Raw genomic sequence first — 27,673 nt, 5'->3', positions numbered from 1 at the left:
GAGAAATGAAGTCATGTGCATACAATCTAATAAAAAAGAATATAATTTACAAGAATATCAGTAGATAAATGATTTTATATGGATGAGTCTAATGACAATCAGGAAGACATCAACTAAGCTTCATGCAGTCCCTCCGAAGCCAGACTAGGAAACAATATGATCCCTAGCCTCTACCAGGACAACTAAGAAACTTCTACTAGGCTAGCCAGCACCTTTAAACCTTACAACTTATACTCTAGAGTCAAAAAATTAAAATATACAACAACAAAATGAAAAGAGAGGCGGCTATTGTCTTCCATCAGGCAGAGGTCACAACTACCGGTTCTGCAGGCATCTTATCTTACTCCAAGTGCAAACCAAGGCAAATGGAACAGCAGCTTGTCATAATAGCCCATTAGCAGAATTTTCGCATATCTATAGCATGCCTACGTCCGGCCACATTCCTTCTCACAGAGAACCACCTTACCACACTGAATAGCATTCTCCATCTTCTCTGAGCTTTATTTCTTTTTGACAAGTATCTTCTCTGAGCTTTATTCATAGCAACCGAGCTAGAACAAGCCAATAGAATGTCATTGATATTGTCATGTAGACTGGCACTGGCCTGCAATTCTGGATTTGAATTCTGCGATTGGAGGGAAACATGAGTATCAAAGATTTGTAGTTTTCCATTATTGTGGAATCCCTGAGTCATAGTTTCCATGTCACAGATCAAGGAGTTGGTGACTTGACCTGGCATAGGTTCTTCAGAACTACAATTTGTATAGTTAGTACTTTGCAAACTACCAACATTATCCAAGCCATTCAGTGTAAGTGGGTTTTCTTCAGTGGAGGTTTTTCTGGCCACATTCCTCCTCACAGAAAACCATCTCACTACACTGAATAACATTCTCCATCTTCTCTGAGCTTTATTTCTTTTTAATAGGTGTCTTCTGTGAGTTTTATTGATGGGGACAGCTGGAGAACAAACTAACAGAGCGTCATTGACTGCACTGTGTATGTTGGCTGGTGATTCTGACTCTGAGTTCTGAGATTGGACGAAGCAACTATTATCCAGAAGTTGCAAACACTCATCCTCACTGAACGTCTGAGTCATGTCACAAACTGGGAAAATCAAAGGTCGGTCATAGATTAAGCTATTCATGCCTCCTTTGGAATAGATGGAAGATGTGATGTCTCCAGGAGAGGGAGTAAGGCTTTTTGGAATTTCCCTGAATGGGGATTTTCGGGCCACTTTCCTCTTCACTGAGAACCATCTCATTAAGCTAAATAACATCCTCCATCTCCTCTTTGCTTTGTCTTTTTTCGATAAGTATCTTCTCTTAGCCTTGTTCATGGAAAACAAAATGTCATTGACCGCACTTTGTACATTGGTCTGCGGAGAAGCATTTGGATCTTTATGCATCTCTTCCAAAAGTGTTTCTCTATTCACATTCCTCCTGACTGAGAACCACCTCATTACGCTGAATAACATCCTCCATCTTCTCTGAGCATTTGCTTTAGACAAGTACCTTCTCTGAGCTTTATACATCTGAGCTTTATACATCGTAACATCTGAAGAGCCAGCCACAAGAATGCCATTAACAGCATTGTGTGGACCACCCTGTAATTCAGAAGTTGCGTCATGAGATTGAAGGGAATAGTGATTATCAGAAATCTGCAGATGGTCACACTTGCTGAAGGCTTGAATCATGGAATCGGTATCACAGAGTGAAGAGCTGGCGGCTGGGCTTGTGAAAGTCAAAGTTTGTTCATACCTATTACTGATATCATCTATACTTTGGGACTCATAATCGCAAAGGAAATCGATATCGCATGGGGATGACATGATCTCATGAGAAGAGACATCCAGTTGTGGATTATCAAATTTGGCAAGGTTGTGAGAAGCTACAATTGCACGGCCATCAAAAATCCCTGTACTTACAGGGTTTGACTGGTTAAAAACACTAGGAAGATCACCAAAACCATCCAGGTTTAGATACTCATCTGTGATATCTTGTCCCACAGATTCCAAGTCAACTCCACCAATATTATCCAGGTTTTCAAAACCAAGAGAGGCGAAGTCATCCAAAGTACTTGCACCCCCAAGTGAACTGACTTCAGTTGAATGGTTATCAAACGTATCAGAGGTCTCAAAGTTACAGCCACCATTAGAACTCTCAAGAGTGGTCGAGGTTGAAGGGTGATGATGAGCATTAGTCAGCTGCTGAGAGCTTGCCATAAGAGATGCCACATCATCAACTGATATTACTTGCTCCCATTGTTGAAATGCTGAAACTACCAACTTGTCGGTAGTAGCCTGATACCAAAATCAATCAGAAAAAAGTCAGACCTGAGCAAAAACGGGCAGAAATAAAGAGTAAGGAACCAGAAAAGTGCCTTTTCTGTCTCGGACAGCTTATCCACAGGAATGAACTCATGTTCCACAAGTAACCCCATAAACTGTCCCACGACATTGAAAACCACAGCAGTTTTTGGTTGAGAGGTGGGAGAGCAGTATAAATATGCCCTCTTGTCAAGTGCACACGTCTGGGCATGGTTCACAGTGATGTCCCATATCTTAGTAGGCATACCAACGATCTGCAGACATCCCCAGAAGCCAATATAATTGTTACGTCAAGACACCCTCGATTAACTACTTCATATCATCATATCATGAAAACCTTAATGTGCTAGACATCAACAGGTGGAAAACTATAACCCCAAGTAAAATCATGTTCCCGTCTGGAATTAGTGAAATGTGTTCAACATGGAGTCCTCAGAAAGCTAAAACTGACATGTAACAATAGTCCGAGCACAAGCGGGTTCAACTGAATCTTAGTCACACAAAAAAAATAACCTAGAAGTACTCTCAGGTCATGACCGAACGTATTCTGTTGTGCAACAATTAACAAACATGCTTCTTGACAAAAAGGAGCAACAATATTTCATAGCATTCTTGTCCCAAATTGGTTAATTATAACCTCCAAAACTAGTACATGAGCTTGAGCGGCCTCTCCACTCATTGCCAATTGGTTTTGAGTTAGATGCTTTAACATCATATCAGAGGTAGGCTTTCGTAAGCTTTTGGGTAAGACTCTCTTCTTTTTTTAACAGGAAGTCAATAGACTCTCTTAATTGATTGGCCCGTTGTTTGTGCCTTAAGTGCACCTTATTTCGTTGTGATCCCTTGTAATGAATCCTTTTGTTTACCTCACTACATGCGGGTTAGGGGTCGCACGTGTGGAAGAGTGTTAGAGCTTGTCCCAAATTTATTAATTATAACCTCCAAAACTAATATATGACCTGGGGTGGCCTTTCCGATCATTGCCAATTGGTTTTGAGTTGGATGCTTTAGCAGAATTCATGCAATCTAAATTAAGCAGCTAAGCAAAATGGATAACAAACTTATCAATAAATCAAGAAACAATTGGTATGGAAGGAGGGGAGCTGTATTAGGCTCAGAATGTTGCAAAGAGAGAGCAAACAAGTAAACCATATTACTAGCAAGGTAAAAATCAAGAAATGTCCAGCAACAATTACCTGTTTTATCTGATTAAAAAAAAAAAAACTGTTACCTGTTTTAGCCTCTGAGGGTTTGTGTTGAGTAGAGTCATGAAATCCTTCACCGTATTAATGTTTTCCTTGCTCAAACGGATATGGTAAGTACCATCTTTGCCAATCTTTTCCAACCTCCAGACTGCATCAGATAGAGATGGAGGATGGTTCTTCTGGTACACTGCAAACAGAAACAGAAGTTCAATGGAGTTTCTTCTTTTACTCTTTTCTTCTTTTACTCAATAGCTATAAGTCTATTCAGAACTCGGGTATCCAGTGCGTAATGATAGTACGTTCTCTGGAATCACGTATTGCAATAAAATTCACGATCTCTTTCCACCCCTACCATAATCGACCTCAAACGCAATAACGCTAAAACTGTCGCCATTTAACAAATATATACAAAAACAGAAACCGCATTAATCAAGAAATACTCACATTTTCCACGGCGATCCTCAACAGTGAAAGAATCTGTCTTTGCTTCTCTTACCCTGAGTCCAAGAGCACCATCCACAGTTCTTGCACCAAGCCTGAATTCATTCCTTCTCATCCAGCATTTGGTATGCCTGAAGCAAATGTCACCAACGAAACCAATACCTGCCTTAAGCGTCAGATAAGCATCTCCAGTAAGAAGAGTTTTTCCTCCTTTGCGCTCCCTGACAATCTTACTATTGAACTCTTCAAGTGACCAACTATCTCCCTCATAACCATTAAAATCTTTCTCAAGAACTACTATTTCCACCTTTGTTGAGGCTTCAGGGCCAGAGTTAACAACTTGTCCTGTGAAAACATCATATAAAGCTATTCCAATAGAGGTGTTTTTCTCTCCTTTAATTTTTGTTCCGGTCAGTACTGGAAGAGAGAGTTTATGCAAGAACTGTAGTTGTAAGCTTCTTGATTTAGAAAGATATGTATCATTCCCAGAGTCCCTGAACAAGCATCATAAAGGATGTGGCATCAACACAATAGTTCTAAATAGGGGTCATTCGATGCAACAACCTCAACATTTTGTTCTCACCATTTCTCGTTACACAACTGCATTTGTTTTGCAAGTGGCAGTTCAACTTCCTTATTTATCTGGAGACACCAGGCAACATCAGGAAAATGCTACTAGAAACATAACAAAAGAATGAAATCTGGTCGGAAGAAGTGAAAATGGTTTTATAGGACATTAGTTAGAAATTGCACTTAATGCTGTAATCCACAGGGAGATCACATTTGATATTCTATGTATAGAAGAGGGGTGCATAGTACCACCGCACCAAGAAAACAAAAAAGCTGACGTGGTAGACCAGGAGGCACTCTGAAAAACTGTTTTCATAGTTCCATACAGATAGATTAAAAACGGTTGGGTAAGGCCCAAAAGTTATTGATAAAAACCCGAGTAATATCTGACAAATAGGAAAAAAGTGTCCCCTGATTGACATGAAAGCATAAATCCTACTCCAGTGCTATACTGGCATATGGAGTAAGAAAGCAAAAAGAAAGGGCATCCACCATAGCAAACTTTACCTACAACAAAAAGCCCCAACTAGGTCCCTTGAGAAGGAGGATAATTAAGGGAGTAGTTTTTTTAGTTCAAGAATGCCAACAAAAACCACTGTACGATAAGAAAGCTTAACCCCTCAAATAACATAGTCATCACAAGGGCTAAACTGCAAACATACGGAAACATTATACCTAGACGAATTACGAAGCATAATATCGTATGGAATAGGTCACCAGTTTTTAACAGCACATGTCAATTCATCCTTATTATTCTTGCAATAGAACTTCAGAATTTGATGAACTATTCAACACATGTACGCTTAATTACAACGTAATCAATAAGTAGACAACAAGACATACAGTTCTTTGGAACTACGACACATCCAAGAGATCTTCCTCGTCAACTGTAAAGGAAACATGACCGTTTTTTAAGGCTGTGCGTGGATCAAGGGCTCGTGGAGGGGGTGGTTGAGACAAAAGAAAAGGTGAAGGGGAAAATAACTTTGAATGGTGAAGGGAATTCCCAACCTTTTCTTTTCATCCCAAACCTGTCCACAAATCCTTGATCCAAATACAGCTTAAAGATAGCATGCTACACAATTCAAGTTTTGTGCACTTTAGCCACCAAAAAAACAAAACAATATGTCACTTGGATGCAAGGAAGTGCCTCCAAAGGAAGTACTTTTACTTTTAATCAAAAGGAATGTGCTTCAACCCACTACTGGAAATGAAGTATATGAGAGTCGCTTGTAAATGCAACATTTGCAAAGAGCCAAATTGAAGCAACAAAATTCTAATGACAAAGCTGTTCACAACTTCAGAATGCCTTTAATATCACCGGAGGAATAAACTGCAAGAGCGTGATACGAAAAGGCACTCTTGCAAGCAGATACAAGGTTTGATGTGTAGGAGAGAATCCACTACTACACCAAAGTTAGGAGCTAAATGAATCAGCCTCCATTACTAAACAATTTGAGAAAGCAAGTGTTATAGAGCACATACCCCAAAGTTTGCATTCAAATGCACCAAGATCTTTAGCCACTTTCGTTCATAAGAATCATAACCAACCTAGTTTGGTCCCCAAGTCCGACCATCTCGTCCCAAAAAGTCACACGGTACATAACCAAACACCACAACGCCAAATAAACAAGTCAGGACCCATGTTAATAAGACCATAGGCCGATCCTGTTTACTTTAACCACCACTTCAAGTATACAACCAACACAACTGTGATTCATACTCTCATCTCCAGCCCTTTACCCTTTTTCTTTATCAGATTTGAGTGGTATTTCATTTGCCACAGGATTGGCATACCCTTAACGAAACGTATTTTAATGTATACCTAGGGAATATGTAGCACTCCAAACATTTTTCACATGGGACACCATAGAATTAGCCATTCCAGAACACTAGTGTCAGATTCAGCAAGGAGAGGAAAATAGAACTAGATTGCATATGCCCAATCATTAAGTGCAAAAAATGATGAGAATGATATTAAACGAAGCTCTCTAAGAAGCAAAAAAAATTTTTGAGGGGCATGCACTTACAACTCCACAAATCATGCCTTCTAATTCTGGCTCCACAGAACCCATCTCTGGTTGCAACTTCATAATCTCTGATACTAAACTGAAAAACCATCAAAGCCAGGGTAAGAAACCAAACCAAAACTAAACTCATCCCTGTCAAAATGTCATTTTAATCAAAGCCATTGAAATTCATTCCTTTCAAAACTAAACTCATCCTAATTCCTTTCAAAAAGACAAAAATAAAAAATAAAAAAATATCAGACCCATTGAAATTCCAAGAATGTAAAGATCAAATAATGCGAAAAATACAGAAAATTCTTGAGGGAATTTTCTGTAGAATCGGGTTTCATGAGTTTCTCTTGGAAAACTTGATCAATCTCAGATTCTCTATATAGAGGGTTTTCGAAACGATCTAAAATTTCATTCCATTTTTCGACCTTCTCATCATTATTCGAATTTTCTTCATTTTCTGAATCATTTTCTTCTACCCAACTCATTCAGACATTGACCCATTGAAATTCTCAAGATACCCACCTCGTTTCTCACTCAATTTTTCCATTTCTTTCATCCAATAGTGACAGTGACAACTATGGACTGTATATACCTTAGTTCTAACCGCCGCCCACCCCCCCTGCCAAAATAAAAAATAAAAAATAAAAAAAATAAAAAGGTACCAAATAAGAAGAAGAAGAAGAATTAGAAAGATCGGAAAATAGAAAATAATCAGGCACCCTTCTTTGTTGCCTATCCTCCGACTGAACATTGCCTATTTCTTCATTTTCTGATGATCAAAGAAAAAGAAAGAACATTGCTTTTATTTCTTCCCTCTTCTCCATTCTGCTGCGTCTTCTCGCTCTAAAACCTTTGACTGGCGTAGAACTTATTTATTCTATTGGCGTGTTAATTGACGTAGGAGTTAGAACCGTCACGTCAACGGTAATTGGTAAACGAAAAAGTAACACTACAGCCACCGAATCCAAAAGCAGTGACCGGCCACCGCACGTTCAATAATTTAAAAAAAAAACAGAGTGGGACCCGTGAGAAATCACCCTGTCCGATATATTTAGGTGCTTAATTCAATCTTTCACTTTTGAGAGGCTCGAATCATTTGATTTTGAAAGTTTGGATCGAGCACTTACATGTATTGGACGTTGTGTGATTTCTCACGGGTCTTGCTTGGTTTTTCTTTTTATAAATTATTGAACGGCTCGAATTATCTGTGCAAGGCTCAGAATGGACTCCATATGCGTGCGGTGGCCGACCACCGCTTTTGGGTTCGGTGGCTGTAGTGTTTTTGTAAACGAAGAGGTCACAGACTCACAGTCACCATACATTTTCGTGGTTTACTTCACCCACGCTCCCAGCACCCAAATCTTTCACTCCTCATGTTTTGCAAAAGGTGGGCCCCACAAATATTTGCCTTTGTCATATCGTACAACGTTGTTAACGGGCCAAGGATGTACTGTGGTGGTTATCCGGTCTGGTCCAGTTTTGGCCATGTGGCTCCGACGTGACCCACGACAATAATCGGAATAGTTTAGTGAGTAGAACTTTCCGGGTATACTCCTATTATAATTCTCAAACGCAAAAATAAAAAATTTGAATAAAAATAAAATGTAAATTTTTTTAAAGTAAACTTTAAAAAAAGTGTCAATGGAACACCACCTAAACTCAGATACTTGGGAAAAACTTTTTTTACCCCTTTTTTTTCCTAATCACTCGAAGTGGATCCAACTCATGTCGTGCATGATTTGCTTATTGAAGAATGAGGTGATGTCACGTGCTGAGCTATGATAGTGCGTAAGGCTGGGAATTCAGGAATCGTAGTCAAAACGAGTCTAGAAGCATCTGATGCATGCAAGAGCCCAAATAATCTCCGAGCATGGTATCAGAGTCCGCGTCGTGATGACTGATCAATATTTCTCCTGGTCGGATGAGTTATGACTTACATTCGAACACATTTGAACATTCTAAATTGGGTGAGTTTCTTGATTGGGGGTTGTTACATTGGTCCAATTCAGCCCACCATTTTACATTATTAGCCAATAAAAGAAAAAGCTCAAATCGTCTTTGCCCAAATTTGTACCAGCGTTTTCGTGTATTCTCAATTGTTGGGTTAGGTGGCATTTTCCTAAGAGCATCCACAATGTAATAATCAAAACTAAATGGTTGCTAAAGTTAACAATATTTGCTCAAAAAAATGCTCATATTGTAATAACCAAACTTAGCAACCTCTTAGGCCATCCACAGTGGTATAATCAAAAAAGGATAACCAAAAGTTGACACATCAGCTTTTGATTATTCACTTAAGAGGTTGCTAAGCTTAACAATGTTAAGCTTCACTATGGTCACTTCTAGTCCATAATCAAAATATGGGGTCAACTACAATTTCATTCTCTCTCTCCCCTGTTTCCCGTCATTCACTTCCCTCCATTTTCGTTTTTTATGAGTTAAAATATATCGATTCCCTCTTTTAATTTTGAAAAAAAAATCGGTGACTTCCTTACCTCATATTATGATTTTTTCCCTTTTTTTTTTTCCGGGGGTGGGTAGTAGAAACAGGAAAGAAGAGTGAAATACCTTAATCCGGCGACGATGAATTGAATTGTAGATGATCGAGAGATATGAGTTTCACTTTTGGAGGAAAAGAAAGAGAAATAGTTTGTTGGCGAAGTGAAAAAGATATAGAGTACCGAAAAAGCTTGGCTACATAAAATTTTTATTCTTCAATTTTATTTTTTTAACCAAAAAAAAAAAAGAGTGGGCGAAGAATGGAAGAAAAAAAATACTAGTTGAAACACGTGTGTATACAAATTTTGGAACTAGTTAACTTATGTGGTGTAGTATTCACAAATTTTGATTATTGAAAAAGGTTGTTAGTTTTGGTTATCCAAAACTCAAAATTTGATTATTTCTAAGAATGTTGCTAAATTTGATTATACCATTGTGAGTAATCTTTTGCATCAACATTGTTAACTTTAAAAACAATTGACATTTGATTATACCACTGTGGATGGCCTTAGCAACTCATCAAATTTTGACCTTTGAATAACCAAACTTAACAACTTTTACCAATAATAACCAAACTTAATAACTTTTACCAATAACCAAAACTCAATAACCAAACCCAATAACCAAATTCAAAACTAAAAAATTAAAAAACACCTCACATTAGAATCGTCTCATCGAGACGAATAATTTGGTGTGGTCGGGTGCGTGATTGGAACTCGTTTGCAATTGGATATAGATGCATTGCGTATTGTGGGGATTTTTTTATAGGGATACAAAAATAACCAATGTGGAGATCAAGTTTGTTAGGTTTGATTATGAACTAAATGGATAATCAAATGCTGACGTGGCACATTTTGGTTATCGATTTTGATTATTCCCATTGCGGATGCTCTAAGATTCTATGATCTCATGGTTGAAAATGCATCGAAACACCGCAATAAGAAAATTTGAATACAAAGAATTTGGAAGGTAGTAAACAACTTTCCGGTCTCCATTACTGAGACTTTGAATTAATGGGCCAAAGCATGTGATCCTTAGGATATAGTATAAGAATGAAAAAAAAAAAAAAAAACACTTCAAAAAAAAAATGAGCGATAATGACAAAAAAATTATCATTAAACTATCACTAAAAATGTGTAGCTAAAGGTTTTTAGTGACTGTAGGTGAAAAACTGTCACTAAACAGTAAGGTGAAAAACTGTCACTGAAAGCTTTTAGCTATATACTTTTATGTTAGCTCAGTGACAATTTTTTTGTTCATCACTATTGCCTCATTTTTTTTTTAATGGCCGTCTTCCTTTAGAAGGGGTCAAAGCTCTCAAAGTCAAATACATCCACGCAATAGTTAGTGTACAGTTACGAGAACATTAATCTTAGCTATAACCCAAAGGGGTTGGTATGGTACTCTTGGCACATGACTTAAGGGTGTGTTCCCACCTAAAGTTTCATGTTCGATTCTTCTTGTTAAAACCTCTCAGGGCCTGATCACCCCCAGCCACTGCGCGCAAGCGTGTGAAGGCTGTGGAATGGGCTGTTGGTATTAGTCCGAGGTGCGCGCAAGCTGACCCGAGACATCCTACATTAAAAAAAAAAAAGTATAAAAGTTTTACCTTCTGTTACAGAGAATAAATTAAGAACCTAACTATGTGATCCTTGTTGCCCAAGGAAATTGAAGACCAAAAAGTCTACATACACATACAATCTGTGCACAGATTGTGAACAAATTTCATTATGGGACCCATCACGGGTCCCACACAAATCATCCGTGCCGTTCATTAAATGTAAAACATTTTTTCAAGGGTTCTTGTAAAAAATAATCTCAATCCGATACCTATAGGTGCTCGATCCAATCATATAACTTTTCATTATCCGAAAATCTGAATGAAAAATTAGATGGTTGGATGAGGCACCTATAGATATTGGATTGGGCTTATTTTTATACGGAAATCCTTGAAAAAATGTTTTACATTTAATGAACGGCTCGGATGATTTGTGTGGGACCCGTGGTGGACCCCACAACGAAATCTGTGCACAATCTGCGCACAGATTGCTGTGTGTGTAGCAATACTGATTGAAGACTGATAAACTACTGATCATGAATATTGGTGGACTAGATCAATTAATAAGCCAACAAATAGCTGTGATGGCACAAGAAGACTTATATAAATCATTCCACGCATTAACGTACATAATTAACATAAGTGAAATTGACGTCCGTTTTGTAGTACTCCTGAGTAGTAGTTCTGAACTCGTGAAAGAAATAAGGTTAGAAAGGCCTTGAAGGCACTTGGGTTGGTGTTTTAAGCACCCTCTGAGAATCAAAGTTAGCCTCTTGACATATAAGGCAAAAGTAAGAAACTATAGTTTTTAGGTGAAGGAGGAAAATGTTACCTGGCTCCTGCACCATCACCTTGTATCCTTTTATACATATACATGTGGGTCACGTGGGATCATGTGGCCTCCCGTGGAAGGTGTTACCTGGCTGCACCATCACCTTATCCAAAGTGTTAGTGTTAGCTCCAGTGGTAAGGGGAGGGGAAGTAAGTGCCTAGTTCGACTCTCATGAAGAGAAAAATTCTTTCGATCGCTCTCCCCGCAAGTGAAAGCTTGTGTGCGAAAAAGCTTTGGAAGGGAGCTTCAGTTTGAAAATCAAGAAAATTGATACTTTTCCTAACAGACTTTTTAATTAAGCAGCTTTAAAACCTTTTTTTTTTTTTGTCCAGAAGCAGAAGTAGTGACAAACAAACTAGAACAACTTTCCAAGTGTATAGAAGCAGAAGTTGTACAGGGTATGTTTGAAACTTGTGTAAAGAATAGAAAACGTGAGGGGTTAGCAGAAAGTAAGTGACAGATTTTTTTAAGGAAAATGTAATTCTGTTTAATGATTTTTATTAAGAAGAAATTAAATAGCCATCCTAGTTGGAGGACTTATTTAGGTGCACATCCTAGTAGTTTTGAATACTTATGTCCTCATCCTCAAAATGAATAGTTGCCCCATCATACTTCTATACATAATATAAGAATAAACAGGAAAGAAAAAGTAAGGAATGCGAAATGCATTCATCAAATAAGGGAGTGTGAAAAAAAGTAGATTAACGGTACTCCTTCATTGCCGGGCATATAAAAAACACAGTATTCCTTGATTTGTTACTTCACTGTCTTGTTATCTTGTACCCCATAAATTCCATCGGGAAAGAACCAACGGTAAATCAAATCGAGTCTTATATTCCAATTACTTGGAGTCGGTTATATAAATTATTTTCCTCCATTGAGCTCTGTCAAGGGCCACTTATTCACATAAACTTACTAATTGTACAGTGTAGTCCGGATTCAAATAAGGTGGAGTCGAATAATATGTAACGATCTTAATGTGCCAAGCCCATATTTAATTGATGTGGAACATTAGGATCGTAATACTCCATACTATAATAGCCAACATAGATACCATGCATCAACGGGGACGTGAATAGAAGAGCGACCGTCGTCACCATACCACCCAAAAATCCCAGAAGAAAGGAAAAACTAGGGGTGGACATAGTGTTGTGTTGTATCATATATGTCGTGTCATTTCGTGTTTGTGTCAAAAAAAATTTTCAACCATAACCCGACCTGTTTAGTTTTTTTGTATTATCGTATCGTGTCATATTCATGTTTCGTGTCAAAAATAACCGACCTTAACCCGCTAACTTCGTGTTGGGTTCATGTCGTGTTATCGTGTCCTTTTATAAATTCTCGTGTCGTGTTCGTATCGTGTCATCTTGTGTTCATGTTAGAATTCTGTCAATTCTAACCCAACTTGTTTAACCTTTTGTGTTATCGTGTCGTGTCATATTTGTATTCGTGTCAGAAATAGGCAATCCTAACCCGTTAACTTCGTGTCGTGTCGAAAATTGTAACCCTTTGAAAAACTATGACTGCTGTCTCCACAGGGCCCATTTTTAATATGTACGGAGATGGAGTAATCAATTTGGAGAGTACTATTCGCTTGAGGAGACTTTGACTATCAATTTGGTAAGACTCTGCGCTTGAATAGAATTCTCGGGAAGTGGTGATCCCGCACTTTGATGACTGCTTCAATCACATCAGTCAACTTTCGGAGTTTATTCGCGCGGAGAGATACCAAGAGATGAGATGAAAAAATGCATTTGGACACGGGCCTTACAAAAATTTAGAAAAATATTCATAAATTTTTTATTATTATTTTATAAGACGTTATAAAAAATAGTTTAAACGGACATCGATAAGTATTACTTTTAAATTCATAGGAATGAACTGAACAGTTTCTCTCTACGAATCTAAAAGTAATATTTATTGATATTCGTTAGAGTTGATTTTTTACGGAGGCCTTATAAAATAATATTAAAAAATTTATAAATATTTTTTAAAATTTTTGTAAGATCCGAAATAAATCCAAACGCATTTTTTCTTTGCATGATTCTCTACAAATCTTCTTAGAATTTCCAAGATACCAATCTCGGACAAAGTTAGCAGGAAACCATACTCTGGTCAGGGGTTGCAGAGAGACTGGATGAATGTTTACGTGCATGTCCTCTTATCACCGAGGATCCTCTGTACGAGCCCAATCCGGCCAGGGGCCTGTCCTACTCTTCGGAGTCGTTAATCTCGCAAATCAACAGTTGAGATGTACCAAGCCAAAACGACGTCGTTTTGGAGCAAAAAGTGTTTGGCACATCTCAGCCATTAATTTGCGAAATCAACGGCTCTAAGGGGTGAAACAGGCCCTTGTCCGGATTGGGGATCTGGACTCCTCTCTTATTCAATGGAGACCAAACTTACTTTATCAAGAAAGAGCAGAGATTATCCCCCTCTCCTCTCCCCTCCCCTCCCCTCCGACTTCGTGTTAATTTATGATGGCACTCCCTCTTGGAAGCATGCGTGCATGTGTGTGTGGTCGTTCAAGAGTTCTAAACTCGTAATAAGCCTTGTTTGGTTATGCCCGATGTAGCTTTTCCTCCAAAATGTGCTTCCCTTTTGTTTCAATGTAAATATGCATCCCTATTTTAGTTAAACCTTCCTCTCTGTATTGGGTTCTGAGTTGAATGCCAGTTCTGCTAGGATTTGTCCTTGTTTGTTTCGGCAACATGTGACGAGATTTAACTTGCCCAAAAAAAAACATGTGACGAGATTTGGGGAACTAAAACACTTCTGTGTTTGGCCTCTGGTGAAGTTGTTAGATGGAGAACTGCCCTTCATTTTTCATGAGTTGGCTTTCAACGTCGAAACATGCTCTTGTTCTTGTTCTAGATTCACTGCTTTATTGTTTGACATATTGGAGTTCTCTTACTTACAATTTTCGCTCATTCTCTCGACTTAATATTCAAAAATGCCGCTAGCTGGCTTTAATTTACACTGAAAGATCTGTTTAGATGAAGCAGATGGTTTCGAAAATCCATCCCTTGCTAGGAGAGACTGCATGTGGTTTGTACACTCTCTTATCTGTTAATGTTCTTGATTGGTATTGCATTTCTGACATTAATTTTGACACATTGTGCGCTGCTGTTGCTTGATAAGCACCATACGGAGTACAATTTTTAGACACATACCGATACTGTAGTCCGAGTAACATAAGTGTGAATGAAGACTAAATCTTTTGTTTTTCTTTTTTCCTTGTAGAATCACGTAACCAGCAGAGGTAACAAGTTGAAACAATGGACTCTTGATGATAAAGTCCGTCGTCGTTTAAAAGGGTCCGGATTTGATAATCCTTTACCATTGGGAAATTTTAGGGTTGAGAAGTCTTTAATACGTTCTTTGTTAGAATTATTTGACGAAAGGAGGTATGTTTTTTCGATTGGTGGGGAACTAAAGCAGGATATTTGTTTCGGTTTGGAAGACGTTATGTTTATTACAGGACTTCCTATAGATGGGAAGGCTGTGACCGGGGTTGAAGCAACCTCTCCTGAGGAGGTTTGTGCGAGGCTTCTTGGTAAAAATGGTTGTGAGTTGAAAGGTGAGAAATACAACCCTGTTGTGTCTCTAAATTGGCTGCAAGAGAACTTCATGAAAGTTCCTCAAGAGGTGGCGGAAGAAAGCGATGACATAAAAGTTTATGTCCGGGTATTTGTTTTGTTTCTCATTGGCTGTGTAATTTCGCCCAGCACTACAGGGGCTCATGTCTCGGTTCATTATCTTCCGCTACTGGAAGATATAACTGAGATTAAGAGTTATGCCCGGGGCGCTGCACTATTGGCACATTTGCTCGTCTTTCAACAAGGTGGCGGCGAAACAGAGAAAGGATGGAGCCGGGTTCTATTTTGCTTTGACGGTAAGCAACATTTCAGTTTTTTCGCAAGTACTTTTTGTTGAGTATGAGATGACAAATCTGATATTTCAGTTTTTTGTTCTAATGTTTTTGCTCTTGAGCATCTCCCTCCACTTGCGCAAGCATTTGGTTTTTCTAAAGGACAAGTGGATAGCTCTAGGGACTTTCCTTTGGCTTCAAGTTGGGCCAATCTTCTTGAGAAACGCTTAAAGAACAATCACAACAAAGCTATTGATTGGTCGGGAATTCTCCGTGGTATTAAGGAGGATCAGGTTGAATGGCAGCCGTACCTAATGCTGAATAACCGTATTCCCGAGTTTTTAGGGGACAATCTATTGTGGGGAAGTCCAGAACAATTGTCTTGTGTTTTGAAAAGGCTGCATACCACCGTCCCGATCTTTGCCCTAGGCAATTCGGCTTGGCAAAAGAGTTTGAGTGTACATTGGGGGAGGCCTTGGTTGATATAAGTGGTCAAACAAGTCGGTCAGGGCCAAAGGGAAAGGATTGCTCTATGCACGGGAGCTATAAAGTTTTCAATGAAGAATGGAATAACAGGCAGTCTTCTAATCGACTTCCAAGGTGCCTCCTCTGAGGCAAACGTTCTGAGCCCCTCCAATCCACAACCGCTCTCCGGTTTGGCAGCCGAACAAACACCAATGGATGACCTCCAAGGTGCCTCCTCTGAGGCAAACTCTCCGAGCTCCTCCAATCCACAACCGCTCTCCAGTTTGGCAGCCGAACAACCACCAATGGACCCACATTTGTATTCCAATTATGGTCCTGTTACGAATGAAGAAGTTGCAGCCAGTTCCACTTACATTACTCCCCTTCAACCATTTATGGGTAATTATAATCTTTTCAGCACTACCCTTAGACTGCCATTGTTGATTTCTGCATTTTGCCATTGTCGACTTCTGCACTAGCCTTAGACTGCCTTAGATTTTCCACTTCTGGTTAGCTGTTTTATATCACCTGATGTTTTGTGCTGGCTTCTTTTTGTGGATGTTCTATCCAATCTATATCCAGTTCATCTTTTGCGTGGATAGGGAAAAACTAAAGCTGGAGTTTGATACCAATCGGAGATGTTCAAAACTGTTCAAAAAAGTGGAGTTTGACATATAAATTAAATAAGCCTTAGGCCCAAATCAGTTTAGTATTTTGTTTTGTGTGAGAGAAGCCCATCTAAACCAATTGAACCATATGAAGGTAAGTAATTGAACCATTTGAATGAAATCTTTTCAGTACTATCCTTAGACTGCCATTGTTGATTTCTGCACTTGCCTTGGACTGTCATTGTTGATTTCTGCACAATGTTTTCATATGTTTTGAGAGTGAAGACTTTGAATTTTCCGCTTCTGGTGACGATGATGGATTTTGCATCAACGACATGTGTCCTCCCCCAGTGCATAATTCAGAAGATAGTGATCAGGTGGAGGATGTTGCTGGTAGGTGCTACCCGTTGGATGTTTAGTTGTACTTGTTAGGTTTGATTTCTAATTTCATTACGCTGCTTTCCGTTTAAGTTTTCTCTTGGCTCATTTTCTTTATGTTTTGTAATTTCTCTTGGCTCAATGGCAGCTGATCCAGTTTGCTCAGTGACAGCTGATCCAGTTTGTGTCAAGGTTTATGCAAGAAGAAATAATAATATCGGCAAGGTTTATATGCAAGAAGAACTAACCTCCGAAGCCAAGTTCCCTGAAAGACTCAAGAGTGCATCTGCATTACTTGGAATGCATTACATTTAACATAAGTGTAATTGACGTCCATTTTGTAGTCCGGGTTGATCTGAGTTCTGAACTCGTGAAAGAAAGAAGGTTAGAAGGCCTTTTTTTTTTTTTTTTGCTCGGCAAGGTTAGAAGGCCTTGAAGACATGCACTAGGGTGTTGGTGTTTTAAGGATCCTGTGAGGATTAAGTTAGCCTCTCTTTTTTTGGGTAAATCAAGTTAGCCTCTTAATAAGGCAAAAGAAAGAAACAACTAGTTTTTAGGTGAAAAAGGAAAAAAAAAGTTACCTGTCTAGCTTTTTCTATTTTAAGACATGCAAGAAGTAAGTTACTTTGTTAATGTTAAGTTTTTTTTTTTTTTTTGGCAAGTTAATTTTCATTGAGAAAAAAAAACAACCAGATCAAAAGACCAAGGGAATGCCCTTGAAATCCAAAGCAGAGCGAGTTACTGACTAGCTTATAAGGAAACAGGAACAAAACCATCAAGTACATGAACACCAAGAACAAAATCAAGGAGTCTAAGCAAAAACTGAGGGGATGTGCCAAGCTTGGCATATCGGACGATTCTCATCTGATTTTTTGACCCTTCTCCATGAGATAAAGCAAGCTCTCAAATGAAGAGGGTACGCTTTTGGGGGCCCCATCATCACATGCTTTGCTTCTCTTCTATCAGAACTTTATTTCATTATTGTTGTTGAAAAGTACTATTCACATACTGCTCTTTATTATTGGTGAATGCTTCCAAAGTTGATACTGACTAGAGATAACTCATTCACACGTCAAATCTGTTGCAATCTTGATAATAAGGTCCCTATGGTTGAAGCTTTGTCTCTTGAAAACTCTACAATCCCTTTCACGCCAAAGACCATAGACCACAGCTGCCAGAGAAAGCTTCAAAACAGAATTTTTAAAGCTGGAACTGTTACTATGCTGACACATCCAAGCTATCTCATCTCGTAGAGTAAAACCACCCCTCAGAACACCATTTGCTTGAAGGAAATGAGACCAAACTACAGCAGAATAATCACAGTTTGAAAAGGAGACAGTCGTGTTTTTTGCTCAGTACCACACCAAACGACCCACATATGCCTTCAGAGATAACCCCCCATGCAAGGATCCCGTCTTTGATGGACCACAGACGGGATAGCCTGCCTAGGAAGGCAATCCACAGAATGATGGACCATCCAGGGACATAATGGGAGCACCAGATTACCTTGTGCCAAGGAACACCATGAGCTTTAGTTCTTATGGCTTCCCAAGCAGATTTAGTAGTGAAAGGGTCACTAGGATGTAAGATCCATTTGATTGAGTCTTCACAATCAGTATCAGGTCTAAGATTTGGAGAAGTATTGGCAATGATGCACGAAGTTACAGAGCTTCTAATTCTGGGCCAATGCCAACAATCATTAACTACTATAGAACTTACTTTAGTATTGGCAATGACATCTCAATTTACTTTAGTTGTTGATATTAGTGAGATTTGACCATTGGTCTTGGGCACGCAGGTATATGGTGCCTACAAACTTAGGTCACGTGCGGACTGTGTCAGTGATTCCTATGGGATTTCCCCTCTTAGCATCCCTTAGTACTCCAATCTGCCCATAAGCCCAAAGAGAGGTTTGGGTGATGCTAATTGGCCACAAGGGCAACCTTTCTGCATCTTTTCCCTTGAAGTTGGTTTTTAAGGGTGAGGTACTAGGTTCGAATTGATAGAGTAATATCAATTTTTTATTTTTATTTTTTTTGTAGTATCTAACTTATTAACAGATTAACGTGAAGAAAAAAAACCCATGATCAGAGGAGAGTTTTCTTCAAAGAGGCATAGACCAGATCCCTAAGTGTTAGCTCCAGTGGTAAGGAGAGGGGAAGTAAGTGACTTATGAGCACAGTCTCTAGTTTGACTCTCACGAACAGCAAAATTCTTCTGATCACTCTCCGCGCGAGTGAAAGCTTGTGCAAAAATTATTTTGAAGTATAAGGTATGTTCGAAAGTTGTGTAAAGAATAGAAAACATGAGGAAGGAGCAGAAAGTAAGTGACAGATTTTTAAGGAAAATGTAATTCTGTTTAGCACTATATGAGGAGTGCCGTGAATAAGTTATTATTCATGGCTCCGCGCAATCTCAGCCGTCCGTTTCGGCAATCAATTGTCCGGATTTTAAAAAAACTCTTCCAGCGAATAGTTTTTTTAAAATCTAGACCATCCAAAAAATTAAAAATGCCTTAACCTACTAGTTGTACAGTATACTCCCTCCGTCCCCTTATTATAGTCCAGTATTCCATTTTGGGCTGTCCCTTAATAAGTGCCCATTTGGTAAAGTTAGTGAGTAAAAATTGGTATATTGTCTATTTTGTCCCTAAAAGTATATTCCATTTTGAAAAGTTAGTGAGTAAAAAGTGTAATGATGATGGATAAGTAGGGAAAGTGGAGGAAAAAGTTGATGTGAAAAGTATAATGATAATATTTTTTTAATAAGTTGGAGTTACGAAGTAGGACATTTAAAAAAGGACGGAAGGAGTACTATATATCCTACACGGCAACCAAAAAGCTTCCTCCGACTCTACAAATGCACACGATTATGGCAGCACATACTACAAAGAAACTTGCAATTTTCTATGAAAATAATTTTATTTTTTCGGGGCCGCCAATCAACAAAGTCTTTGCTTTCTTCTGACATGGGTTTTCTCGGGCAGAATCCTTCCGTATTGAGAACCACTTCAGCACGCTGGATAACATCGTCCAATTCCTCTGAGCAAAAGCCACAGAGAATCGATCGACAACACTCTGTAAATCAGGCCCCAAACAAGAATTCCCAGATTGGAAGGAATAACCAGCACCTAGGGAGTTGGCAACTTCACCATTGAAATTCCAAGTTTCGTTGTATACAGGATCCAAATGGTCGATATCAAGAAAATTGAAATCATCCCTTCTATTCACACCTCCCATGGAATAAACGGATGGATTGCTATCTGGAGAACATACACTTACTTGTGGACAATCGAATCCGCCAACATCTTCAGAAGTTAAAACCTTAATGTCAGTTGAGTTGGCGTGCAGAATGTTACTGAAAAAGTGTGCTGAGGCATTGATAAGCAAGGCCTCATCATCGAAAGAGTCAACTTTCTCCCAGTTTTTAAATGCAGCTATTACCATGTTATGGGCGTCCCCCTGAAGAGAAAAGAAGGTAAGGATTAGAAAGAGAATGAAACAACGAAGAAGCAAAGCAAGTTATCCAGAGTACCTTTTCAGTTTCAGAGAGCTTATCAAGACGGGTATATTGGCATTCCGAAAGAAGTCCCATCACTTGTCCCACAACACTGAAGACCACACAGGTTTTCTGCTGAGATCCAGGACAGTAGACGTACAACCTTGGATCAGGTATGCACGTCTGAGCATGGTTTACAGTAACTTTCCACATCGGATTAGACATACCCGTGCCAAGGATCTACAGAAACCAAAAAAACCAATTCTTGTTAGAAATTGACATTTTGAGAGCAGAGGGAAATGTTGTCTTTTCATAGACATGAACAAAAATATTTACGATCATGAAGTTTCATGAACTAATATAGATGCATGAGGTTCCCTGTAAAGAAATACAATGGAGGTCTTGTCCAGCATGGACATGGGGTTTCGAATAAAGCAACCTATAAATCTCGGACTCAGAATCTCGAATATCCAAGCAACAAATTTAATATCGAGCATTCAAATGCCATAAACATTTTTCCAAAGGTCAACACAGTGACCACCCTATGCTCCCACTGCCTTGTCTTTGGAGGACAAGCACTGGGCAAACCATACGTAGTATATATACTATGAAAGCATAACTAGAGTTCTGACTCAGAGTTCATATACAGCTTCTTCTTTTGGGGGGTAAAAGAGAGGGGGAGGGGTAAGGACACATCTCCAGTAATAGTATCCAATTGAGTGCCAACTGAATCTTAGTCACACAAAAAAATAACCAAGAAGTACTGTCAGGTCATAAGTGACAGAAGTTCATGTTCGAACGTGTTCTCTTGTGCAACAATTAAAAAACATGGCCTCTTAATGAAAAGGAGGAGCAACAATTTTTCAAAGCATCAGTTAGAGCTTGTCCCACATTCGTTAATACTTAATAGCATACGAGCCTAAGTGGCCTCTCTATTCATTGCCGATTGGATTTGAGTTGGATGTTTTAACGTGATATTAGAGCTAGGTTTTTGGAAACTTTTGGACAAAACTCTCTTAATTGATTGCCCCATTGTTTGTGCCTTAAGCGCACCTTATTTCGTTGCGATCCCCAATGTTATGGGTCCTTTGTTTACCTCTCCATGGGCGGATTAGGGGTCGCACGCGTGGAGGAGTGTTAGAGCTTGTAGTCAATTTTAAAATCCAAAACTACTATATAAGCCGGGGCGGCGTCTCCGCTCTTTGCCAATTGCTTTTGAGTTGGATGCCTTAACAGAATTGATGAAATCTAAATTAAGCAAGTAAGCAAAATGGTCACAAGCTTATCAATAAATCAAGAAACACTGGGTATGGAAGGAGGGGAGCTGTATTAAGCTCAAAATGGTGCACAGATAGAGGAACAAGTAAACCATATTACTAGAAAGGTAACAATCCAGACATGTCCTGCAACTGTTACCTGTTTTAGCCTAAGAGGGTCCATGTAGAACTGAGTCATGAAATCCTTCACGGTATTAATGTTTTCCTTGCTCAAACGGTCGTGGAAAGCTCCATCTTTGTTAATCTTTTCCAATCTCCAGACTGCATCAGATAGAGATGGGGGATGGTTCTTCTTGCACACTGCAAACAAAAACCAGAAGTTCCAATGGAGTTTCTTCTTTTACTAAATAGCTACAAGATATTCAGAACTAGGGTATCCTGTGCGTAATGATATTACGTTCTCTGGAAACACCAATTGGAATAAATTTCACGATCAATTTCCACCCCTCCCATAATTGACCTCAAACACAATATACTACTAAAACTGTTGTCTTTTACAAAGATATACTGATGCAGGGAAGCATATGACCAAACGGAACTATTCGCACAAGCAAACCACGAACAAGTATGAACAAGAGGTACTCCCTCTATGAACACACAATAGGAGATAAATATCGATTTTCTTTCTTCAATAACAACCAAGTTCTGCCGTACGGCTTACAATGATACTTATACGGCAAAGAAACCCTAGACCAACTATAAACTTACTAATCAAGCCGAAATTAAAGAAATCACAAAAATGACAACAAAAAATGGTAATTCAAAAATAAATTGCAAAAATTAAATACTAGGTGAAATAAGAAAAATGCCAAAACAAACGGCAACCAAAACGGAGTTTCCCACTAAAAGTTATAAGCAAATCAATTATTTCCAAAAATGGCAAAAACTGCATATGCAGTCAATCAAAACCTTCTGACTTGTGTGGGACTAGACGAATTGACCAACAGATCGATCGGATTATCAATCTGTAGTCAATCGAAACCTTCCGACTTGTTTTGTGAACGTAACGTCGGACTAACGACGCTTGGACCGCGAACGGTCCAACCGATCAAGGAACGTGGACGCGATCCACCCGACATCATATACAAAAACAGAAACCACATTAATCAAGAAATACTCACATTCTAAACGGCGATCCCTAACAAAGAAAGACTCTGTCTTTGCTTCTCTTACTTTGTGTCCAAGAGCACAATCCACAGTTCTCGCACCAAGCCTGAATTCAATTTTTTTCATCCAGCGTTTGGTATGGCTGAAGTGAATGTCGCCAATGGAGCCAACACCTTCCTTAAGATTAACATGAACATCTCCAACGAGAAGAGTTTTTCCTCCTTCCCGTTTCCAGACAATCTTACTATTGAACTCTTCAAGTGACCAATCATGACCATAGAAATCTTTCTCAAGAACTACTACTTCCACAGTAGCTGAGGCTTCAGGGCCAGAGTCAACAACTTGTCCTGTGCGAACGTCATATAAAACTATTCCAATAGGGGTTTTATTCTCTCCTGTAATATTTTTTCCGGTCAATATTGGAAGAGAGAGTCTATCCAACTGTAGTTGTAAACTTCTTGATGTAGAAAGATATGTCTCATGCCCAGGGTCCGTGATCCCAGAGTACCTGAACAAGCATCGGAAAGGATGTGGCATCAACACAATAGTTCTAAATGGGGATCATTAGATTGAGTGACATTAACATTATGTTCTCTCACCGTTTCTCATTACACAACTGCATTTGTTTTGTGAGTGGCAGTTCAACTTCTTTATTTATCTGGAGACACCAGGCAACATCAGGAAAATGTTACTAGACACAAACAGAAGAATGTAATCTGATGGGAAGAAGTGAAATGGTTTCCGGACATTAGTAAGAAATTGCAATTAATTAATGCTGTAATCCACAGGGAGATCACATTTGACATTCTACATATAGTAGTTGGGTGCATACTACCACCGTACCAAGAAAACAAACAACCCACCGTACCATTTATTGGACATCAAAGTATACAGCTGGAAAACTGTATTCATAGTTCCATACAGCTAGTTTAAAGATGGTTGGGTAAGGCCCGAAACAATGTTACAGTAAGAACTCTTCAAATAACGTAGTTATCACAAGGGCTATGCCTATACTACCAACATATGCAAACATTAGTCGAGCAAAAAAAAACATATGCAAACATTATCTCTTAGACTAGATGAATTATGAAGCATAATATTGTATGGAATAGATCACCAGTTTTTAACAGCACATGCAATTTATGTGCACTATTCTTGCAATAGAACTTCAGAATTTTCTGAACCATTCAACTTATGTACACTTCATTACAGCGTAAACAATGCATAGACACCAAGACATACAGTTTTTTGGAACTACAACACATGCAAGAGATCTTCCTCTTCAAACTATAAAAGAAACATGACAGTACTTTAAGGCTGTGCATGGATCAAGCGTTTGTGGAGAGGATGGTTGAGGCAAAAGAAAAGGTGAAGGGAATCCCCTGTTGCCTTCTGTTTTCATCCCAAACCCATCCACAAATCCTTGATCCAAGTAAAGCTTCCTTTTTTTTGATCTGCAAGTACAGCTTAAAGGCTGCATGTTACACAATTAAAGTTTTATGCACTTAAGCCACCAAAAAAAAGAAAAAAAACAAACAAATGTCACTTTGGATGCAAGGAAGTGCCTCCAAGGAAAGTACCTCTACTTGTCATCAAAAAGAGATGTGCTTCAAACCCCTACTGGAAATGAAGTGTGGGTTTTGCAGGGGCGCCCCATCCCTGGCCGTCGGTGCCGCCCCTGAACCCCCGCGACCTAACCCCAAATAGTCAGCGAAGCGTGACTCACGCTTAGTCAGGCTTCAGCCCGGCAGTCTTCTCCTCCTTGTTTTTAGTTTGAGGTGTCTATAGAGTTTGTGCACTAGTAGTTGCCCCAAATTGCAATTGTTCGGTCTCACTCTGATTTAAAAAATTATTGTACTTCAGGCTCCCTTTGGAGATTTGTTTGTATTAAATCTAGGGATTTAATATTCAATGAGAGTAATTCCAGGCGAATTATTCATTTCCGTAGCCAATGTACCCCGAAAAATATCATCTTTATTTTACCGACAAGTTGTTTGTTTCTCCAAACCCCAATGATTGGTTGGTGATGTGGCATTCTTCCATTTCTTGACCTAATTTGCCTGGTCTTTAGCAGCCAAATCATAAAAAGGCTAAACGTATGGCCCATTGTAGCCCGAAGATGACTATGATGGATTAGAGCTAGAAGAGATGTATCTTGTTGGGACTTGGAATCTTAATATGATGGATTCCAGTCACTCTTAGATAATTATTTCATATCTATCTTGATAAAACTCCCAAACTCGATAGCACTCTTGCAGGCAGATACAGGGTTTGACATGGAGGAAAGAATCCACAACTAGACCAAAGTTAAGAGCTAAATGAATCAGCCTCCAATAATACTAAACAATTCAAGAAAGCAAGTGTTATAGAGCACATACCCAAAAGGGTGCATTCATAAATCATATGCACCGAGATCTTTAGCCACTTTCATTCATAACAAACCTAGTTTGGGCCCCAGGGCCCCAAGTCCAACCATATCGTCACATAAAGCCACTCGGTACATAACCAAACACCACAAAGCCAAATAAACAAGTCAGGACCCATTTTAATCTGACCATAGGCCGACCCCATGTACTTTTTAACCACCACTTCAAGTATATAAACAACACCACTTTGATTTATACTCTAGTCTCCAGTCCTTACTCTTTTTCTTTATCAGATTTGAGTGGTATTTCATTTGACGCAGGACTGCAATACCCTTAACAAAAACCATTTTAGTGTGTAAATAGGGAATATGTAGCACTCCAAACAGTTTTTCAGTGGGCCACCATAGAATTAGCCATTCAAGAAAACAGATTCAGCAAGGCAAGAAAAAAGAACAGATAGTCTATACACAATCTTAAACAGCGAAATTGATAAGAATCATATTAAACGGCAGCTCTCTAAGAAGCAACTAAAAATTGAGGGGCATACAGTTACTTCACAAATCAAGCCCTCTAATTTAGGCTCCACAGAAAGCAGATCCGGTTGCAACTTCATAACCTCTGATCCTGCACTGAAATATCATAAAAAACAGGGTAAGAATCCAAAACTAAACTCATCTCTGTCAAAATGTCAATTTAATCAAACCCATTGAAATTCCAATAATCTAAATATTGCCCAACACATTCAGAGATTGACCCATTGAAATTCTCAAGATACCCACCTCGTTTCTCATTCAATTTTTCCATTTCTTTAACAAAATAGTGTCAGTGACAACTATGTACTATACCAAAGTACTTACCCAAAAGAAAAAAGGTTACATAAGAAGAAGAATAAGAGAGAAAGGAAATAGATCACCTTCTTAAAGCAGGCTTTTTTGCCTATCCTTTGAACTATTGTTTCCTTCCTCCGACTGAACATTGCCTATTTCTGCGGCATTTTTGCCACTCTAAAACCTTTGACTAGCTTAGAATTTTGACATGTAAATGACGTGGATGTAAGAACCGTCAATGGGTGGTTCGTTACTTTGAGAAATTAATACAATGGCTCTTAAGTAGTTATATTTTGCCGAGCTAAAAAAAAAAAAGTAGTTATATTTTGGTGTAGATAATAAGATTTGCAAAAGGAAATCTAAGAAGATACCTCTACTAATGCATAATTAAGAGTAAGAGCTAACATAAAACTATATGTTCATATCCTATTAATCACAATAAGAGAAAATATTATCAAGCATGTCACTTATTGCTTCACATAATCTACACAGAAGATTGAAAGTTTTAAAGCAACTCAAGCTGCTAAAAAACATACTTATGCTGCCAAAAGTTCGTACAAACTATGCATTGGAGGATGGCAATAGATCAGAGACTTGTCCAAGGTGATCTATACTGATGTAGCCAAAACCGCAAAAACGGCAAAAATAGATTTTTTGCTCAGTGTTGCCAGTGATTATGTTTGAGCATCTGCAATCATTGCCTGTCAGCAGAGCAGTAGCATCTACTTTTTCACTATCTCCATAATCTTCCCTCCAAAATTTCTGTCCAAACTTACCTCTAAAATTGCCTACATCAGATTTTATTTAGTATACCCAATGTTAATCTCATTTTGTAGGTTTTGTTTATTTATTACCATTGGTACCGATTATAACAAGAAAAACGAAGCAATAATCTGAAGAATACATGTATTTTATAAAAATAAGGAAAAAGTACGAAGGATTGGGCTGGTAATAGATTTGGGATGTCAAATGATATATTGGATGAAGTGGGAATTCTAGATAAAGTGAATAGTGCCAATTGATTAGAAGAATGTTCTTCATTTGGAGGGATGGTTCTTCATATTTGAAAAATAAAAATGGTTCTTTAATTTGATGAACAAAAGAGAAGTATGTTTGGAGGAGTGAAATCCTCCAAAATAAAGATTTGAAGAACAAAAACAAAGAAATCAAGTATGGTTGGAGATATGCTCTTAGAAAACCAACATACAACCCACCATTTACACAGCAAACTCACATAATTAAACTTGCAAACCCTGATACAAACCCATAAAGTCACAAACCAAGAGCCCTTTGACCCAACGGCATCAGGGTGCACTTAGGTGCTAGGAGTACACAGGTTAGGATCGAGTTGATCAACTCCCCTAAGGTGCTAATCTAACAATCCTAACAATACTAACTTTCGCCAAGCAAAAGAAACCCGTTCATTTTGGAATTTTGGATTTGGATTAGATTAATGATTGAAAATAGAAGTAATGATTAGAGAGATAGAGAGAAAATTGAGGGTAATGGTCGGAGGAAACTAGGATAATGATTAGAATCTAAAATCCAAAACCCTTTAACGAACGGGATCATAAAGTCACAAAGAAAATACTCCCAAGTTACAAAAGCACCATATGAATAACGGAGTATGCCAGAAACTATACTACTCAAGGATGAAAGCGAGCGAAAACAGAAAGAATGATAAACAGAAAATGAGAAGAGGAAAGAAAGAGTTGAAGGAAAGTTCACCTTTCAGTGGAGACAGGGAGAGAGAGCGAGCGAGGCCGACGATCGGCGTTGGTAGTATTACATCCAATCATCCTCCATGTACGTATTTATTAAGCT

General features: G+C 38.7%; 3 protein-coding genes across 7 annotated transcripts; 1 reads left to right on the top strand and 2 right to left on the bottom strand.

The window, feature by feature from the left end:
* On the bottom strand, positions 1-25,508 carry LOC131335587 (uncharacterized). 4 transcript variants are annotated; one of them, XM_058371016.1, is made up of 7 exons: positions 7,283-7,465; positions 6,573-6,651; positions 4,556-4,614; positions 3,976-4,466; positions 3,558-3,718; positions 2,380-2,580; positions 1-2,299 (listed from the first exon to the last, which is right to left on the bottom strand). In XM_058371016.1, exons 1-7 carry the CDS (start codon positions 7,312-7,314, stop codon positions 395-397), a joined length of 2,928 nt encoding a protein of 975 aa, XP_058226999.1. In that variant the 5' UTR covers positions 7,315-7,465; the 3' UTR covers positions 1-394. The 4 variants fall into 4 exon arrangements, with proteins under 4 accessions (XP_058226999.1, XP_058227000.1, XP_058227002.1 ...); XM_058371017.1 differs by lacking the exon at positions 7,283-7,465 and adding an exon at positions 7,086-7,223; XM_058371019.1 differs by lacking the exons at positions 6,573-6,651; positions 7,283-7,465 and adding an exon at positions 25,490-25,508.
* Positions 15,881-17,351, top strand: LOC131335589 (uncharacterized). The gene is made up of 3 exons (XM_058371023.1): positions 15,881-16,187; positions 16,682-16,789; positions 16,923-17,351. Exons 1-3 carry the CDS (start codon positions 15,881-15,883, stop codon positions 17,087-17,089), a joined length of 582 nt encoding a protein of 193 aa, XP_058227006.1. The 3' UTR covers positions 17,090-17,351.
* Positions 19,511-27,673, bottom strand: LOC131335588 (calmodulin-binding protein 60 A-like). 2 transcript variants are annotated; one of them, XM_058371021.1, is made up of 7 exons: positions 27,578-27,673; positions 25,570-25,651; positions 23,256-23,314; positions 22,671-23,164; positions 21,689-21,849; positions 20,309-20,512; positions 19,511-20,235 (listed from the first exon to the last, which is right to left on the bottom strand). In XM_058371021.1, exons 1-7 carry the CDS (start codon positions 27,646-27,648, stop codon positions 19,681-19,683), a joined length of 1,626 nt encoding a protein of 541 aa, XP_058227004.1. In that variant the 5' UTR covers positions 27,649-27,673; the 3' UTR covers positions 19,511-19,680. The 2 variants fall into 2 exon arrangements, with proteins under 2 accessions (XP_058227004.1, XP_058227005.1); XM_058371022.1 differs by lacking the exon at positions 27,578-27,673 and adding an exon at positions 25,936-26,030.

The sequence above is a fragment of the Rhododendron vialii genome, chromosome 8a (genome assembly GCF_030253575.1).
Source record: "Rhododendron vialii isolate Sample 1 chromosome 8a, ASM3025357v1".
NCBI classification, from domain to species: Eukaryota; Viridiplantae; Streptophyta; class Magnoliopsida; order Ericales; family Ericaceae; genus Rhododendron; species Rhododendron vialii.
This window is presented reverse-complemented; position numbering and strand designations above follow the sequence as displayed.

Coding starts and splice junctions, on each gene's coding strand:
- LOC131335587 (XM_058371016.1), bottom strand. CDS start 7,314: ATGTTCAGTCGGAGGATAGGCAACAAAGAAGG. Junction 3,719..3,975: donor TGAGGATCGCCGTGGAAAAT/GTGAGTATTTCT, acceptor TTCTGTTTGCAG/TGTACCAGAAGAACCATCCT. Junction 2,581..3,557: donor ACCCTCAGAGGCTAAAACAG/GTAACAGTTTTT, acceptor GGATGTCTGCAG/ATCGTTGGTATGCCTACTAA.
- LOC131335588 (XM_058371021.1), bottom strand. CDS start 27,648: ATGATTGGATGTAATACTACCAACGCCGATCGTCGGCCTCGCTCGCTC. Junction 23,165..23,255: donor CAGTTGTGTAATGAGAAACG/GTGAGAGAACAT, acceptor ATGCTTGTTCAG/GTACTCTGGGATCACGGACC. Junction 20,513..21,688: donor ACCCTCTTAGGCTAAAACAG/GTAACAGTTGCA, acceptor TGGTTTCTGTAG/ATCCTTGGCACGGGTATGTC.
- LOC131335589 (XM_058371023.1), top strand. CDS start 15,881: ATGAAGAATGGAATAACAGGCAGTCTTCTAATCGACTTCCAAGGTGCC. Junction 16,188..16,681: donor TCCCCTTCAACCATTTATGG/GTAATTATAATC, acceptor TTGAGAGTGAAG/ACTTTGAATTTTCCGCTTCT. Junction 16,790..16,922: donor TCAGGTGGAGGATGTTGCTG/GTAGGTGCTACC, acceptor GCTCAATGGCAG/CTGATCCAGTTTGCTCAGTG.